This window comes from Xenopus laevis, chromosome 3L, assembly GCF_017654675.1.
Source record: "Xenopus laevis strain J_2021 chromosome 3L, Xenopus_laevis_v10.1, whole genome shotgun sequence".
Taxonomy (NCBI): Eukaryota; Metazoa; Chordata; class Amphibia; order Anura; family Pipidae; genus Xenopus; species Xenopus laevis.
Window position 1 is genome coordinate 149,631,927 of NC_054375.1, and position 19,416 is coordinate 149,651,342.

Here is a 19,416-nt window from a genome sequence, read left to right on the forward strand (position 1 = left end):
TTGGGGTGACAAATAAGGGCTGTGATTTGGTAGTCCCTATGTGGACTATGTGCAGGTCTGGACTGGGAGTCAAAATAGGCCCAGCCATTCCAGGTACACGGAGACCCAAACAGCCCCCTATGGTAACTTTCTATGGAACCATACAGCAGCCCCTCTGGCATTTGCCAGAACCCACCATTCTGTGCCTGACTATGTGGAGTGGCAGCCTACAAGAGGCTCTAATTGGCATTATACTTAGTTTTTATGCAATTAAAATTAGCTTTCAAGCTTGTAATTCAAAAATAAGGCCCTGCTTTGAGGACACTGAGAGCAACATCCAAGGGGTTGGAGAGCAACATGTTACTCACGAGCTACTGGTTGCGGATCATTACTTTAGATTCTGGCCTTGGTTATAGAAGTGTCTAGAAACAGATGTGTCAGTGGCTGCATTTATTTTATAATTCCTTATATTGTTCCTATGTTCTTTAATCCGCTCTTTTACTGATCTAATTGTTTGTTCCATGTTTGCAAGTGTGAATGCACAATAAACACTAATAAGCAGGTATTCTGCTCTTTGCCTCATGATTCCCATTCTCTACATTTAAATAATGATTATATATACTGGCAACTGGCTATGAATTATTATTATTATTATTATTATTATTATTAACATGTACAGTATTTATTTAGCGCCAACATATTGCGTAGCACTGTAAAGTAAATGTAGTTATACAACTAAATCACATGAATTCTATACATAGAACATATGGAGTTACATACATCACAATCAATACAGGTACAAAAGGTCAGGAAGGTCCTATGCAAAAGAGCTTACACTCTAAAGGGAAGGGAGTAATACACAAGGTGTGGGAGCGGCCAAGATTGAATTAGGTGGGTGAGAAATGTGGTACTGTATGTGGTGTTGCGTTTAGTAGTTAAGCAGAGTGAGGGAAGGCTTCTCGAAAGAAGTGCGTTTTAAGAGATTTCTTGAAAGCAGAAAGGTTGGGAGAAAGTCGGACAGACCGTGGGAGAGAGTTCCAGAGGAGGGGCGCAGCTAGGGATGCCACCCGGCCGGTATTTTACCGGCCTAGCCTGTAAAATACCTGCCAGGGCCGGGGCCGGTATTACAAATTTACCGGCAATGTAGCAAAACCCTTGGCCCTCCGGCAGAAACTTACCTCTCCTTAGTCTTCTGCCCCTCTCGCGATGGGGCCCGCCCCTTTTGCATCACAATGAACGTGACCCGCCCCTTTTTACGCAAAAGTCTGCCCATTTACCCGTGGCTCCGCCCCTTTTTACGTCACGGCGTTACCGCCCCATCACTGGCCGGTAATTTTTTTAAAAAAAGGTGGCAACCCTGGGTGCAGCCCTTGTAAAGTCTTATGCGAGCATGTGAGGAGGTAATAGGGTTGCCACCTTTACTAAAAAATATTATCGGCCAGTGGGGGGCGGGCACCAAAAGGGGTTGGTCTGTTATGCAAAGGGGGTGGAGCTACGTGGCGTGCCACAAAAGGGGCGGAGCAACATCGCAGAGATGTCCACAGCGCTGGAAAAAAGGTAAATTCTGTGCGATATTGGGGGCAGGCCAGGGGCTTTTTTTAAAGGGTATTACAAATTACCAGCAACGGTAAATTTGTAATACTGGCCCCTGCCTTGGCAGGTGTTTTACTAGCTAGGCCGGTAAAATACCGGCCGGGTGGCCACTCTAGGAGGTAATGAGAGAAGAGTTGAGTAGCAGGTCAGTAGAGGAGCGTAGTAAACGGTTGGGTGAGTATATAGAGATGAGTTCAGAGATGTAGGGTGGGGCAGAGCAGAGCCGGGCCAACCCGCCAGGCGCCCTAGGCAACCTGGCCGGCCACTGCGCCGGCTTAGTGTGTGCTGAATTGCGCATGCGCGAAAGTACGCGCCAGCGCGCATACGCAGGGGCGATTCTTGCTATAATGCCGCCTGAGGCGGCCTTCTTTCGCCGCCCCCTTCCCTCCTCCCGGCACTAACCTTTATAGCGCCGGAGAGGGCAGGGGCGGTCCGCGACGATTCGTGCAGAGAGCGCTCTCTGCGCTAGAAGAGCCGAATTTCCGGTTTGAAAACCGGAAATTCGGCTCTCAGTTACCAGGAGTGACATTTTTGCCGCCCCTGGCAACCAGGGGGGCGCTGCCGCCTGAGGCGAGTGTCTCAACTCGCCTCATTGGTGGAGCGCCCCTGCGCATACGCGAAAGCACACGCATGCGCGCAAACGCTTTTAACGCAAATTACCAGCGGCAGGCAGGGAGCCACAGGACCGGACATGGGGTAGGCGAAAGAGCAGGCGGCGAAAGAAGGCCGCCTCTGCTCTGCCTACCCCTAGTTCCGGCCCTGGGACAGAGTTATTAAAGGGATACTGTCATGGGAAAAAAAAATTTTTTCAAAATGAATCAGTTAATAGTGCTGCTCCAGCAGAATTCTGCACTGAAATCCATTTCTCAAAAGAGCAAACAGATTTTTTTATATTCAATTTTGAAATCTGACATGGGGCTAGACATTTTGTCAATTTCCCAGCAGCCCCTGGTCATGTGACTTGTGCTCTGATAAACTTCAATCACTCTTTACTACTGTACTGCAAGTTGGAGTGATATCACCCCCTCCCTTTTCCCCCCCAGCAGCCAAACAAAAGCACAATGGGAAGGTAACCAGATAACAGCTCCCTAACACAAGATAACAGCTGCCTGGTAGATCTAAGAACAACACTCAATAGTAAAAACCCATGTCCCACTGGGACACATTCAGTTACATTGAGAAGGAAAAACAGCAGCCTGCCAGAAAGCATTTCTCTCCTGAAGTGCAGGCACAAGTCACATGACATGGGGCAGCTGGGAAATTGACAAAATGTCTAGCCCCATGTCAGATTTCAAAATTGAATATAAAAAAATCTGTTTGCTCTTTTGAGAAATGGATTTCAGTGCAGAATTCTGCTGGAGCAGCACTATTAACTGATTCATTTTGAAAAAATTTTTTTTTCCCATGACAGTATCCCTTTAAGTGTTTTGAATGTCAGGGTCATTAATTTGAATTAAATTCTGAGGGTAGCGTCTTATTTTACAACTTGAGGACTTTCAGTCAGTGACACGGGGAAGTGAAGTGATTAAGAACAGCCCTGCCCGTCCCACTGTTTGTGCTCTTTGCCCTCGGAAAAGTAGAAAATAGCAGTGTGGCCCATTGTACTCAAGCTGTCACATCAGTCAGTCAGTCAGAGAGCGCAGCACACCGGCCATTTTACTTTTTTCTACCACTGCAATGTAAGATCCAGCGCCCCCCCCCTGACTCTAATACTAGTGCTGCCTCACAGCGCGCCAAAGCAACTGCCAGCAAACTGCACAGCGCATGCGCCGGCCACTCCTCCCGCTGATTCGGCACAATTTGTGTAAAATGCGCGAATGGAATTAGAGGGAATGTGTATTGGGTGATAATACAGACAGGCGCCTCTCCGTTAGCAAAGAGATAAAGTGCGCATGTGCGGCTTTGGTTGTTATTGCGCATGCGTGCATTTGTCCAACCGGCGGCGCGCATACAGACAATCGCGAGGGTCTTTCAGGTAGAGTCGATCGCGGAGGAAAGAATGAGTTAACTGCGCATGCGCGGCCAGTGGCTTGCGGAGTTTTCTGATGTTGGTGTTGGTGTGTCTTTTTCCTGCTGTTTTATTTATTTGGCGAATATCTTATGGGGTTTTTTTTCAGCTCACTGTCTCCTCTGCCTTCCCCATAGAGATTACAGTGAAACTAAATGGCTTCTTCCGGTATTAAAGGGGAAGTGAGGCTCAAGTTTTGTTCACTCTTATGTTTTTATTCAGCTGTTTCCTCTCACAGCCTCACTTCTTAACCACTGCCTGGTTTGTGAGGTGTCCTTACCTCCTTTCCTGGAAACACATACCTATTTTTTTTAATCTTATTTCCTAAAAGTGTCATTTTAGCGGCCGGCCGGCATCGCTAGTGTCTGGCAATGACGCTTGTGACACATTCTCCTTAAAATCTGGACTGCGTCACTGTCCCTTTAAATTCCAAGCCCGAGAGACTCCGGGAAAAAAAATGTAAATAACGAAGACAAACTTCACACCACTCTACTTACGGGCAGATTTATCAAAGGTCAAAGTGAATTTACACTTCGCCACTTTAAACCTGCCGAATTGCTTTGTTAGCCTATGGGGACCTAGAACCTAGAACCTAGAGCCAAAATTTGTCTATATTTTGAGAAGTCGAAAGATTTTTTTGTAAAAAAAATCCTTCGACTTCAAATGTCGGACTACCCTATTCGATGGTCGAGTTTTTTTGACTTCAAAATTCGACCCTTGATAAATCTGCCCCTTAGAGTTCTGTTCTCTGGTTCTGACTCCTGAAACAGTGAAGTAGAACTCAGTCCTCTTCCAGCTCTGTTAGTCGGCTACCTTGGTTGTGGAGTCGGAACCAGCAGAGCAGAGAATACAAAGTGACAGATACTGCTTTCAGTATATTTACAAATAATATATTGAAAATATAGAGGATACCGGAAAGTTGTAATTAAAGGGGACCTGTCACCCTAAGAAATAACTTCAAATCCTATTTGATCACGTTAGTCAGGCAAAATAAACTTTATTTACACTATTTCAATGATTTAAATCTTTTTCCCTTCAGTCTAAGAATACACAATCACAGCAAGCAGGCAGCAGCCATTTTGTAAACACTGTTATTAAAGGGATCCTGTCATCAGAAAACATGTTTTTATCAAAACGCATCAGTTAATAGTGCTGCTCCAGCAGAATTCTGAACTGAAATCCATTTCTCAAAAGAGCAAACAGATTTTTTATATTCAATTTTGAAATCTAACATGGGGCTAGACATATTGTCAATTTCCCAGCTGCCCCATGTCATGTGACTTGTGCCTGCACTTTAGGAGAGAAATGCTTTCTGGCAGGCTGCTGTCTTTCCTTCTCAATGTAACTGAATGTGTCTCAGTGGGACATGGGTTTTTACTATTGAGTGTTGTTCTTAGATCTACCAGGCAGCTGTTATCTTGTGTTAGGGAGCTGTTATCTGGTTACCTTCCCATTGTTCTTTTGTTTGGCTGCTGGGGGGGGGGGTGATATCACTCCAACTTGCAATACAGCAGTAAAGAGTGATTGAAGTTTATCAGAGCACAAGTCACATGACTTAGGGCAGCTGGGAAATTGACAATATGTCTAGCCCCATGTCAGATTTCAAAATTGAATATAAAAAAATATGTTTGCTCTTTTGAGAAATGGATTTCAGTGCAGAATTCTGCTGGAGTAGCACTATTAACTGATTCATTTTGAAAAAAAATTATTTTCCCATGACAGCATCCCTTTAAGGCAAGCTTTGCATTATCTCAAAATCTTGTTTATGAGGCGCCTGATCCCCATGCCCGTACTCTGGGTACAGAGTTAGATATAGGGTTGCCACCTGTCCGGTTTTTACCCGGACAGCCCGGTATTTTGAAGGGCTGCCCAGGTCAAAACTTCCTGCCCGGTTTTCAATTGCCTTGATTGACACAGCGATTGGTAGATTGCCGCATCATAACCCTGCCCCTGACATCACAGACACTCCTATATACATCACATCGCCGCCCTCTGTCATCACGACCACGCCCCCCTGCCCGGTCTCAGCCAATTTAAAAGGTGGTAACACTAGTTAAATAGCAAGGAAGGAGTGCTGTGACATCTAGGAAGTGCAGAATGGAAAGTGAAAGTAATTGCCTGCTCCGCCTCTATATCTAAGGCATAGAGGTGGGACAGGCAATAAATCATTGACAGCTGAGATTTTTAAATGTGTTTATAATAGGTATGGCTGTTTTAATAAAAAAATAATTTTGTGTTCAATTTAAAAGGATTTTTATTAACAAATGCTTATCTCTCTTACTATGTTAAAACTCAAATAAAAACTATTGAAAGAAAAAGGACTTTTATTATACAGCTTTTTATGTCTAGGTGACAGGTCCCCTTTAAACAGATTCTGTCATGATTTTTATGATGTATTTTTTATTTCTAAATGACACTGTTTACACTGCAGATAATTCACTCTACAATATAAAATTTCATTCCTGAACCAGCAAGTGTATTATTTAGTTGTAATATTGGTGTGTAGGTGCATCTCAGGTCATTATGCCTGCTCATGTGCTTTCAGAAAGAGCCAGCACTTTAGGATGGAACTGCTTTCTGGCGGGCTGTTGTTTCTCCTACTCAATGTAACTGAATGTGTCTCAGTGGGACCTGGATTTTACTATTTAGTGTTGTTCTTAGATCTACCAGGCAGCTGTTATCTTGTGTTAGGGAGCTGCTCTCTCGTTACCTTCCCTTTGTTCTTTTGTTTGGCTGCTGGGGGGGGGAAGGGAGGGGGATGATATCACTACAACTTGCAGTACAGCAGTAAAGAGTGACTGAAGTTTATCAGAGCACAAGAAGTCACATGACAGGGGGCAGCTGGGAAACTGACAATATGTCTAGCCCCATGTCAGATTTCAAAATTAAATATAAATATATCTGTTTGCTTTTTTGAGAAATGGATTTCAGTGCAGAATTCTGACGGAGCAGCACTATTAACTGATGTGTTTTGAAAAAAACATTTTTTTCCCATGACAGTATCCCTTTAAGCAAAAATATTAATTTTATTCAGCACATTAATCCCTGTATGACTGTCTTGCAGAGAAGTGAAACCAAGAAAGTCGGTGCTTAGATGATAGAAGTCATGTGAGAGAAAAGCAGAAGAGACTGAGTCAGATGTTTTGTGAGAACTTTGGTTTATTAATCATATGGAAGTGCTCGTGTGAGGAGGGAGCCCCGAACCTTGTACCTTATAGATCTGTTTTATAGCAAAAAGGGTAAGTATATTGTGGTATATTGGACATTTTAGGGAGGAGAGGGGATTTCTGCATTATCAGTATTAAGAAAACATTGCTGTCTGCACAGCTCTTCCATCCATTTCTCTTCACTCTGCCTCCTCCCATATACACTCTGTACATAGTCCTGCTCTGCCCGCTGTTAATCTGTGTGCATTGTGCTACTATCCCGTATTACTCAGTGCAAAGTCCTACTCTCCCCCTCCATTATTTTCTGTGCAAAGTCCTGTTTTCCCTCTTTACTCTGTGTTCAAAGTCCTACTTTTCCCCTTTTACAGTTTGTTACACTGTTCATAGTCCTACTCTCCACCTCGTTACACTTTTCATAGTACTACTCTCCACCTCGTTACACTGTTCATAGTCCTACTCTCCACCTCATTACACTGTTCATAGTCCTACTCTCCACCTCGTTATACTGTTCATAGTCCTTCTCTCCACCTCGTTACACTGTGCATATTCCTGCTCTCCACCTCATTACACTGTTCATAGTCCTACTCTCCACCTCTTTACACTGTGCATAGTCCTACTCTCCTCTGTTACACTGTGTACATAGTCCTACTCAATGGCAATTCCAGAATGTGCATAGTCCTACTCTCCACCTTGTTACACTGTTCATAGTCCTTCTCTCCACCTCGTTACACTGTTCATAGTCCTACTCTCCACCTCGTTACACTATTCATAGTCCTACTCTCCACCTCGTTACACTGTTCATAGTCCTACTCTCCACCTTGTTACATTGTTCATAGTCCTACTCTTACATACACTGTACAAATTTCTACTCTTCCCATATTAAAACATGTGCATAGTTCATCTATCTATCTACTCACCGCCTGTTACACAGTGTGCATAGATCTACTCTCACCCATTCCTCTGTGTGCATAATTCTACTCCCTCCCCATTACAGTATGTGCCTAGTCCTATTCTCCACCCACATTACTCTGTGCATAGTCCTAGTCCTCCCCTATTAAAACATGCCCATAGTTCTTCTACCCCCCCCCCCCCATTACACAGTGTGTTCTGGCTGTCCTGGTTGGTGATGCCATTGGTCCATTGATAAATTCAAGTCATGCATCTGGGATGTAAAAATATGCCACTGCTTATCCCTCAATGGGACTGTTAGGCAAACCCATAATAGAGCAGGATTTGGGGGTATATGTGGATAATTAACTTGGCTGTAGTAGTGTAAGTTGGCTAATAGTAAGATATTGACCTTTAAAGGAAAAAGAGAAGAAGATTGTGGGGAGGATAAAGTAATTCTTCCTCTTTACAAAGCAGCGGAAAGGTCCCATCTAGAATATGCTGGGTAGTTTGTTCTCAGTACTCAGAGACATTACTGAAACAGGAAGACCAAATAATTAGCTTTTATTATGTGCAAAATGAAACAAAAATTTCAGTTGGTCTGCATTTTTTCTTCTGTGCATTAATTCATTTATTGCATTTTCTCCCATAGTCCCAAGACAAAATGATGCTCCTTAGGTTGCTAACACACCTAATCCTGCCTGTCAGTAGCTTTGCAGCTATTTCTTGCTATGGAGACCAGGGGCAACAAGTGGATTGGTATGTTATTACCTGGTGTCACTGCTCGTAATGGACCTGACCCACTAATAGGATTGTTCACCTGTGAGTTAACTTTTAGTATGATGTAGAGAGTGATAATCTGATACAATTTGCAATTGGTTTTCTTTATTTATTTCTTGTGGCTTTTGAGTTATTTATTTATTTTATTCAGCAGCTCTCCAGTTTGCAATTCCACCAATCTGGTTGCTAAGATCCAAATTACCCTAACAACCAGGCATTGATTTGAATAAGAGGATGGAATATAAATAGGAGAGGCCTTATTAGAAAGAGAAGTAATAAAAAGCAGCAATAACAATACATTTGCAACCTTACTGAGCATTTGTTTTTAGATGGGGTCAGTGACCCTTATTTCAAAGCTTGAAAGAGTCAAGAAGAACGGCAAATAATTCAAAAACGATAAAAATTCCAATTGAAAGGTTGCTTCGAATTGGTCATTTTATAACATACTAAAAGTTAACCACCTCTTTAACTCATTTATGTATGTCAATATGTAAAAACCCGGAGACACGTGACACGTACAACCTGCCTGGCTTTGGAACTCTTCTGTAACCTTAAAGTTTCATGGCGGCATTTGTATGTAATTAACATGCAATAAAATATCTATAAATTAAAAACTTTATTAATTAACTGTAAACATTAGTGTGTTTAAAAACCTTTACACACAATCAAACTCATTAAAGGAACAGTAACATCAAAAAATTAAAGTGGTTTAAAGTAAAAAACAATAAAAAATGTACTGTTGCCCTGTACTTGTAAAGCCATGGGGGCAGCCATTCAAGCATAGGATACACAGTAGATAACAGATAAGTACTATTATAGTTTATATAAACAAGCTGCTGTGTAGCCATGGGGGCAGCCATTCAAGCACAGGATACACAGTAGATAACAGATAAGTACTACTATAGTTTATATAAACAAGCTGTTGTGTAGCCATGGGGGCAGCCATTCAAGCACAGGATACACAGTAGAAAACAGATAAGTACTACTATAGTTTTTATAAACAAGCTGCTGTGTAGCCATGGGGGCAGCCATTCAAGCACAGGATACACAGTAGATAACAGATAAGTACCACTACAGTTTATAGAAACAAGCTGTTGTGTAGCCATGGGGGCAGCCATTCAAGCACAGGATACACAGTAGATAACAGATAAGTACTACTATAGTTTATATAAACAAGCTGCTGTGTAGCCATGGGGGCAGCCATTCAAGCACAGGATACACAGTAGATAACAGATAAGTACTACTATAGTTTATATAAATAAGCTGCTGTGTAGCCATGGGGGCAGCCATTCAAGCACAGGATACACAGTAGATAACAGATAAGTACTACTATAGTTTATATAAACAAGCTGCTGTGTAGCCATGGGGGCAGCCATTCAAGCACAGGATACACAGTAGATAACAGATAAGTACTACTATAGTTTATATAAACAAGCTGCTGTGTAGCCATGGGGGCAGCCATTCAAGCACAGGATACACAGTAGATAACAGATAAGTACTACTATAGTTTATATAAACAAGCTGCTGTGTAGCCATGGGGGCAGCCATTCAAGCACAGGATACACAGTAGATAACCGACAAGTACTGCTATACTTTTTATAAACAAGCTGCTTTGTAACAATGGGGGCAGCCATTTAAAGGAGAAAAGGCTCAGGTTACACAGCAGATAAACTATGATAACACAATGGTGTTATCTGTTATCCACTATTTAACCTGCCATATAGACTTTTTTCAATTTCCGCCATTGCTACACAGCAGCTTGTTTATATAAACGATAGTAGTGTTTCTGAAGGAAACACATCAGTTTTACCAGTGCAGGGCAACACTGGATTATATTATCATTACTTTAAAACACTTTTTTTTGTGTTACTTTTCCTTTAAGTCAGTCACATATGGCGTGTTTAGGGTTGCCGGCCTAGCCGGTAAAACACCTGCCAAGGCCGGGGCCGGTATTACAAATTTACCGGCAATGTAGCTGCCGGTAAATTTGTAATACCCTTAAAAAGACCCCCTCGGCCTGCCCCCAATCCCCTGTAAACGTACCTTGTCTTGGCCGTGCCGTGGCCCCGCCCCTTTGACGTCATGACACACCCCCTTTGACGTCACGTCATGCCCCCTTTTTGTACCCACCCCCACCAGCCGAAATTTTTTTTTGGCAAAAGGTGGGCAACCCTAGGCGTGTTCCTTCACTCACCCGATCTATTCAATGTGAACAGGTTCATTGTGTACAAGCTGCCGCAAATGAAAGGCACTGAACTAGAAGGAGGCGTGAAGTACATGTACCAGGACAGTAGCAGTGGCGGCTGGGTGCCGGGGGCCTCGCTGATGAACAGTACAGACTCCGCAGTGGCTCAGACTGTCGGACAGCTGTACAAAGCCTATGGGATGAAGGTGAACCATTTATAGTCATTGCTGTCCAAATCCTATTGTGAGAAATGAATCTTATTGTAGTGGCTTTATTATATTTAAACAAGAACGTCCAAGGGGTGAGTCACCTTTAACTTAACTTGTAATATGTTATAGAATGACTAATTCTAAGCAACTTTTTAATTGACCTTCATTTTTTTTTTTTTATAGTTTGACTCCATCTAAAAACAAATGCTCTGTAAAGCTACAAATGTATTGTTATTGTTACTTTTTATTACTCCTCTTTCTATTCAGTCCCTCTCCTATTCATATTCCAGTCTCTTAAAGAGATAATGACATCAGAAATTAAACTCTTTTTTACATCTATCATAATATTGCCTTTGAAAGCTACTTTGCACGATGCTTTTACATTACCTGTCTGATGCCCCATGTTCCTGTATGAGGGGGCTGCCATATTTGTGCAGCAGGAGTCCGTTAATATTAGAAACTCTAACTGACAGGCTGAGATGGGACAGTCAGGTTGGCAAAACAGTCCAGTTTGGAAACTTCAACTAACAATTACTTACAAAAACAGACCTCTCAGCAAAAAACGATCAACATGACCTATAGGTAACTTGTAATGTACATTCATATTTTAAAAAGTATTTTTTTTTGTATCAGTATCACTTTAATCAAATCAATGCATGGTTGCTAGGGTATTTTGGACCCTAGCAACCAGATTGCTGAAATTGTAAACTGGAGAGCTGCTGAATAAAAATAACAAAGCAACTAAAACCACAAGTAATAATAACAAATTAAAACCAAATGCAAATTGTCTCAGAATATCACTTCTACATCATACTAAAAGTTAAATTAAAGGTAACACCAAAAAATAAAAGTGTTTTAAAGTAATGGGAATATAATGTAGTGTTGCCCTGCACTGGTAAAACTGCTGTGGTTGCTTCAGATTCGATTTTAAGTCTCCTGATTTCAAGTTTTCCCGCATTTTACATTTATTATTTGTGGTCCCACCAATTTATAATGCATTTCAATGGGTGCATTTCCCTGATTTTAAGTAATGTTTTCCCAGATTTTACATCAAAATTTTGACCTGAGAAACTGATTTTTTCCCCTCTATGAATGTTATTATTTGTGAAATAAAGAGGTTTAAATACAAAGCAGATGTATATTGTGCCAGGGTTCTGCCTGTAAATGGTCAATTGCAATGAGTCTGCCCCTTATACAGTCCTGCACCAATCACTTATTGCTTTAGCTTGTGTATGTGACTGACAGAGAGTCTTGCACATGCCCCCCCCCATAGTGTAACATTAAGGGGCAAATTTACTTATGGTCGAATATCGAGGGTTAATTAACCCTCGATATTCGGCTGCCGAATTGAAATCCTTCGACTTCGAATATTGAAGTCGAAGGATTTACCGCAAATAGTTCGATCGAACGAAAAATCGTTCAATCGAACGATTAAATCCTTTGAATCGTTCCATTCGAAGGATTTTAATCCATCAATCGAACGATTTTTCTTCGACCTAAAAATTGTTCCAAAGCCTATAGGGACCTTCCCCATAGGCTAACATTGACTTCGGTAGGTTTTAGGTGGCGAACTAGGGGGTCGAAGTTTTTTTTAAAGAGTTCGATTCGAAGTCGTAGTCGATGGTCGAAGTAGCCAAAAAAATTGGATTTTGGACTGGATTTTACATAATTCTTTCCTGGTCCCCTGAAAAATGTAAAATGGGGGTTCTACTGTATAAACAAGCTGCTGTGTAGCCATGATGGAAATTGAAAAAAAGTCTATATGGCACAGGTTAAATAGTGGATAACAGATAACACCATTATGTTCTACAGAGCTTATCTGCTGTGTAACCTGAGCCTTTTCTCCTTTGAATGGCTGTCCCCATTGCTACACAGCAGCTTATTTATATAAACTATAGTAGTACTTATCTGTTATCTACTGTGTATCCTGTGCTTGAATGGCTGCCCCCATTGCTACACAGCAGCTTATTTATATAAACTATAGTAGTACTTATCTGTTATCTACTGTGTATCCTGTGCTTGAATGGCTGCCCCCATGGCTACACAGCAGCTTGTTTATATAAACTATAGTAGTACTTATCTGTTACCTACTGTGTATCCTGTGCTTGAATGGCTGCCCCATGGCTACACAGCAGCTTGTTTATATAAACTATAGTAGTGTTTCTGAAGAAAACACACCAGTTTTACCAGTGCAGGGCAACACTGCTTTCTATTTTTATAACTATAAAACACTTTAATTTTTTGTGTTACTGTTCCTTTAAAGGTGTAGGACCTAAAAAAACGTAACTAAAAATTGTTCAAATGAAAATCCATTCTTCCATCCTCCAATAATAGTTTTTCCCTGGACAAAGTTAATGCTTGTTAATTTTTTTTAAAAATACCATGCTTAAACAGTGCTTCCGGTCTTCTCAGAAAAGGCGACAGGGCGACATTCACTCTGCAAAATCCAACTTGCGGTACTCCATTTCTCCTCCTGGCAACAGTCAGCCGCTGTACAGAGGATTTTTCCTGTTGCCGTGTGTAATGCGTCAGTTTGATTTATGCAGAATATCCGAAGCCAGCGTGGTCTTCACTGCTTGCAGCTCTCACAGAAAAACCACTCGGAAGAAGTAACGCTGCCCACAAGCCCTCTCTTCCAGAACCTAAACTAAAGGAATTTTGAAGACAGAGAACTATTAGAAGGCAGTTAGAAAATCCTCTGTACAGCAGCAACAAGTGACTTCCGGGCTAGGAGGAGAAATGGAGTACCGCACGTTGGATTCTGTTGAATGTCACCCCGAAGCAGAGCTTTAGCATGGTTTTTATTATAAATTTTTATTAAAATATTAACAATTATAAACTTTTTCCAATATAGAAATATAATTGGAAGATGGTAGAATGGATTTTCACTTAAACAGTTTTTAGTGTTACAGGTCCGTTAAAGGAGAAGTAAAGCCTAACTAAAGAAGTAGTCTAGAAATGTTGTACATTAAGTTTTGTGCTTCTGTTCCAGCCCAAGGCAACCACAGCCCTTTAGCAGTAAAGATCTGTGTCTCCAAAGATGCCCCAGTAGCTCCCCATCTTCTTTTCTGCTGATTCACTGCACATGCTCTGTGCTGCTGTCACTTACTGAGCTTAGGGACCCACTCACAATATACAGTACACATAGAATAGAAATGTCACAATATACGGCTGATTAGTAATTAATACAGATAATTACTACATGGCAGCACAGAAACCAGTGCAATTAGCATCAGAATTTAATAATCAGCAAACCTGTAGCATCAGCTTATATTACAGCCAGGGAAGCTCATTTTCTGCTGGATAATTAGTGACGAGCCCTAAGCTTAGCTTCTCAACAGCCAATCAGAGCCCACTGAGCATGTGAGTGTCACAGACACTTTCCAAGATGGTGACCCCCTGTGACAAGTTTGAAGTCCTGGATCATTGCTGCTATTGACAAGCTGAAACTTTAGCCTCGTGCAATAAGTTCACTATATAAAATATGCATTTTTAGCCACATTCATTTTTAGGGTTTAGTTCTCCTTTAAGCAGAGGGAACATGTTGGCAGCTTGAAGCCCATTAAAAACAGTTTGTGTAACTATGTTGCATTCAGCTTGTTTGCCACTAGAGGGAAATAGAGAGCTCTCGTGCTTTCTCACCAATGTGAGTGACTCTTATCCATCAAACCACAACTCAGTTTTATTGATGCTCCATCTCTGCTTCTCTTACAGGACGTAGCTTATGTATTGTATAATGATGCACCTCCCAAGATCTCCTCCTCCTCCGGCATCGATAGAGGCCACACCAAAGGTTTGTAGCGGGTCATTGAGCTCTGCATTGCAGGCTGGTAGAGTTGATTTATATTTATTAACTGTAACCCGGGATGAGCCGTTCTGTTTCGAATTTAAATCCCAGGGACTTTTGTATTCAGCCAACTGGATCAGAACCTTGGTCCTCGCGAGCCCTTGCTGTTCAGAAGCCACGTTCTGTGTTAGTTATCAGAATATAATCTTAAACTCTGTTCTGCTATTGTTGGAATGGAAACTGTGAACCTGGTTGCTAAGTTCCCATTTACCCTAGTGACCAGATAGTTTACAAAAGGGACTTTGTAAAAGGATCATCGTTTTTTTCAGGTTTAGTAATTTATAGACCAGTAGATGCTGCCTTCTGATTGGTCACTAGACCCTTTTATTACATGACCCTGTTAATATGTGGATTTAATGTCTCTCCTGTAGACTACAAATCATGCCCATGATCATTACTGATTGTACATTTGTTTTAACTAAAGCAGAAGTGGCAGGGCAAGTAAACATTTTAATTTCCATGTTCTGCCATGCTTCATATTCTGGCATATCCCTCTGTATAGGCTATGAGCTTAAAGGAACAGTTTGGTGTAAAAATAAAAACTGGGTAAAAACATAAGCTGTGCAAAATAAAAAAATGTTTCTAATGTAGTTAGGCAAACATGTAGGGGCACATTTACTTAGCTCGAGTGAAGTATTAGAATGAAAAAAACTTTGAATTTCGAAGTTTTTTTTGGCTACATCGACCTTCGACTACGACTTTGAATCAAACGATTCAAACTCAAAATTGTTCGACTATTCGACCATTCGATAGTCGAAGTACTGTCTCTTTTAAAAAAACTTCGACTACCTACTTCCCCACCTAAAACCTACCGAGCACCAATGTTAGACTATGGGGACCTTCCCCATAAGCTTTCCTAGCAATTTCTGATCGAAGGAAAATCGCTCGATCGATGGATTAAAATCCAGAAAAACGATTTTTCGTTCGATCAAACTAAATGCGGTAAATCCTTCGACTTCGATATTCGAAGTCAAAGGATTTTACTTCTATGGTCAAATATCAAGGGTTAATTAACCCTCGATATTCGACCCATAGTAAATGTGCCCCATAATGTATAAAGGCTGGAGTGACTGGATGTGTAACATAATAGCCAGAACAATACTTCCTGCTTTTCAGCTCTCTAACTCTGAGTTAGTCAGTGACTATAAGGGGGGCCACATGGGACATAACTGTTCAGTGAGTTTGCAATTGATCCTCAGCATTCAGCTCAGATTCAAAAGCAACAGTTATGACCCATGTGACCCCCCTCAAGTCAGTGGAAACCAAGGAAGCTGCAAAGCAGGAAGTAGTGTTCTGGCTATTATGTTACACATCCAGTCACTCCAGCCTTTATACATTACATTTTTGGCTAACTAACTATAATATATATATTTTTTATTTTGCATGGGCTATCTATTTACTCAGTTTTTATACCGAGCAATTCCTTTAAAGCTAACAGTAACAGATATGTCCCCAATTTCACTTCACAAACACATCAGGGAAAATACATTTCTGAAGAAGTTGCAAACACGTTGTTTTACATTGCATTTACTGGATATTTAACATATTGACTTCTCTGTAGGCATGCTGCTCCTTGATAAGACGCAAGGATTTTGGTTGGTACACAGCACTCCTCAATTCCCACCGCCTGCTAACCTATCATATAACTGGCCTCACAATGCTCTTCATAATGGCCAGTCATTTCTCTGTGTCACCTACCCATATAAACAGTTCGGAGACATTGGTAAGGAGGAGGGATGGGGCATGATGAAATTACTGGTATGTCAGGGCACTTTTATAATGCTGTTCCCAATCTCACCCTCAGGCAAACAGTTGCTCTATAACACCATCCTGCCATATGATTCCTCCATCCCTGAAGACTTCTCTGCAGACTTTCCTGAACTCAAATCTGCAGCGCAGAAAGGAACAGTGAAAGAACCACCATGGAACCGCCAGGTCGTACTTACCTCAGTTGGTGGCAAAGAATTTACCAGTTTCTCCAAGCATGCACACTTTGGTGATGGTAAGGAAACTACGTTCATACACTTGTATCTTCAAGAATCAATATTCTTAGCTAATATAGCAATGACACATTATACCCAGCCCCTTAAATAAAATTGTTCATCATCCACATCAGCCCCTGACTCATTGGAGCTTACAATCTAAAGTCCCTACCACTTTAACACAACATAGGGCCCATGTCATTGGGAGTCAGTTAAAGTCCTGTGTGTGTTTTGAAGTTGTAAGGGAACAGATATACATGGGAAAAAGACAAGGCAGATATGGGGAGAACATACAAACATTTGCAGATCAGATTCCGAGCCAAGAACCCAATCACAGGAACAATAAGGGGCTCAGGGGAGGGGTTAGTGGAATAAGGAGTTACAGGGACAATAAGGGGCTCAGGGGAGGGGTTAGTGGAATAAGGAGTTACAGGGACAATAAGGAGCTCAGGGGAGGGGTTAGTGGAATAAGGAGTTACAGGAACAATAAGGGGCTCAGGGGAGGGGTTAGTGGAATAAGGAGTTACAGGGACAATAAGGGGCTCAGGGGAGGGGTTAGTGGAATAAGGAGTTACAGGGACAATAAGGAGCTCAGGGGAGGGGTTAGTGGAATAAGGAGTTACAGGGACAATAAGGGGCTCAGGGGAGGGGTTAGTGGAATAAGGAGTTACAGGGACAATAAGGGCTCAAGGGAGGGGTTAGTGGAATAAGGAGTTACAGGGACAATAAGGGGCTCAGGGAGGGGTTAGTGGAATAAGTAGTTACAGAGACAATAAGGGGCTCAGGGGAGGGGTTAGTGGAATAAGGAGTTACAGGGACAATAAGGGGCTCAGGGGAGGGGTTAGTGGAATAAGGAGTTACAGAGACAATAAGGGGCTCAGGGGAGGGGTTAGTGGAATAAGGAGTTACAGAGACAATAAGGGGCTCAGGGGAGGGGTTAGTGGAATAAGGAGTTACAGGGACAATAAGGGGCTCAGGGAGGGGTTAGTGGAATAAGTAGTTACAGAGACAATAAGGGGCTCAGGGGAGGGGTTAGTGGAATAAAGAGTTACAGGGACAATAAGGGGCTCAGGGAGGGGTTAGTGGAATAAGGAGTTACAGGGACAATAAGGGGCTCAGGGGAGGGGTTAGTGGAATAAGGAGTTACAGGGACAATAAGGGGCTCAGGGGAGGGGTTAGTGGAATAAGGAGTTACAGGGACAATAAGGGGCTCAGGGGAGGGGTTAGTGGAATAAGGAGTTACAGGGACAATAAGGGCTCAAGGGAGGGGTTAGTGGAATAAGGAGTTACAGGGACAATAAGGGGCTCAGGGGAGGGGTTAGTGGAATAAGGAGTTACAGGGACAATAAGGGGCTCAGGGTGGGGTTAGTGGAATAATTAGTTACAGAGACAATAAGGATTTCTGTTCTTCTCCTAGATCTGTATTCTGGATGGGTGTCCCAAGTGCTGAAGTCCCACCTTTTTGTCCAGTTTTGGCAGAATTCTCGGGGAGTCCTACCATCCAATTGCTCACAGCCATTTTACACTTACGACATCCTGGAAATCGGCTTTCCCTCTGCATACAGCTTTACTAGTCACATTGACCACTCCAAGTGGTGTGTAACTGATGGCCCCGGGTGGGCTTGCGTGGGGGACATGAACCGTGACTTGAGGGAGGAGCAACGTGGGGGAGGCACAGTTTGTGTAAATGATGTTGCCATCTGGAAGTCCTTCAGAAGTCTTGTGTCTTCCTATGAAAAGTGCGCTGGACCTGTTGGTTAAAGTAGGGTGTGAAGGCTTCAGGCTCTCTGCCTGTACAGTATGACATCCACATGACAGAGTGTGTGTGGGGGGGAGAATCCTAACGTTAGTTGTGTCTAAAATTACTGTAATACACTGTACGGCCAATCATAAAACCAGCCCTTGTTCTATACAGCTATCCTACATATACAGTATAACCTATAGCCATTTCTTATTAGACATGTCAGTGCTCGGACACCCAAGTACAGGCCACAGGAAATTTGGCCACCCAGGCAGAAGCCGCAGAAGATGATTTCGGGCAACTGGCCTCATCATCTTCCCGAACCGGGGGTTGTGATTCTGGTTTATCCATGGCTCCCTGTTCTGACGCACATCATATCTGAAACCTATGCAAGCTAACTTGGTGACATTTTTTTTAACTCACCCAATAGTTAAATCGAAAATGTTCACGCAAATTTCAATTGAGCAGTTTTTTTATGGGGCTAATAATTGACTTGACTCGGACAAGAGGGTCTATGTGGGGCCATAACCTGCAGAAATGCCATTTTTTGGCACAAGAAATTTTTATATTACGAATCTTGCTTTTTTGTAATAAAACCTGCTTTTGACCATTCTGACATGTTTTTAATTTGGTCGCTTGAGATTATATTGAGATGAAACGAAAACTGGGATAGTTGCCCTCACACACATTGTACCCCTACTACAGGATTAGCTATCACAGAAAGATTAGTACAGATGTGGGATTCGTTACCCAGAAAGCACCAAATTACAGAAAGGCCATCTCCCACAGACTCAATTACAGGAGAACCCCCATTTTACATGAATCCCCATTTTTTCACTCTGGTTTTAAGTTTTCCCTCATTTTACATTGTTGTTTTGTGGTCCCAACTATATATTATGCATAATACATTTCCCTCATTTTTCATTTTCCTGGATTTTACACAATTTTTTCTTGGTCCCCTAAAAAATGTAAAATGGGGGTTCTACTGTATAAGCATTTTTAAAATGATTTATTTTTTCTCTGTAAAAATAAAGCAG

The 19,416-nt window shown here is 42.0% G+C and overlaps 1 protein-coding gene across 1 annotated transcript; it reads left to right on the forward strand.

Moving 5' to 3' along the window:
- Positions 1 to 3,491: 3,491 nt before the first annotated feature.
- On the forward strand, positions 3,492 to 18,986 carry dnase2.L (deoxyribonuclease II, lysosomal L homeolog; the record flags this gene model as incomplete). The annotated part of the gene is given in 8 exon segments (NM_001093202.1): positions 3,492 to 3,547; positions 6,645 to 6,819; positions 8,288 to 8,394; positions 10,632 to 10,806; positions 14,524 to 14,602; positions 16,218 to 16,379; positions 16,461 to 16,658; positions 18,056 to 18,986. Coding segments are annotated over 6 exon segments (1,053 nt in total). The 3' UTR covers positions 18,400 to 18,986.
- Positions 18,987 to 19,416: the final 430 nt, after the last annotated feature.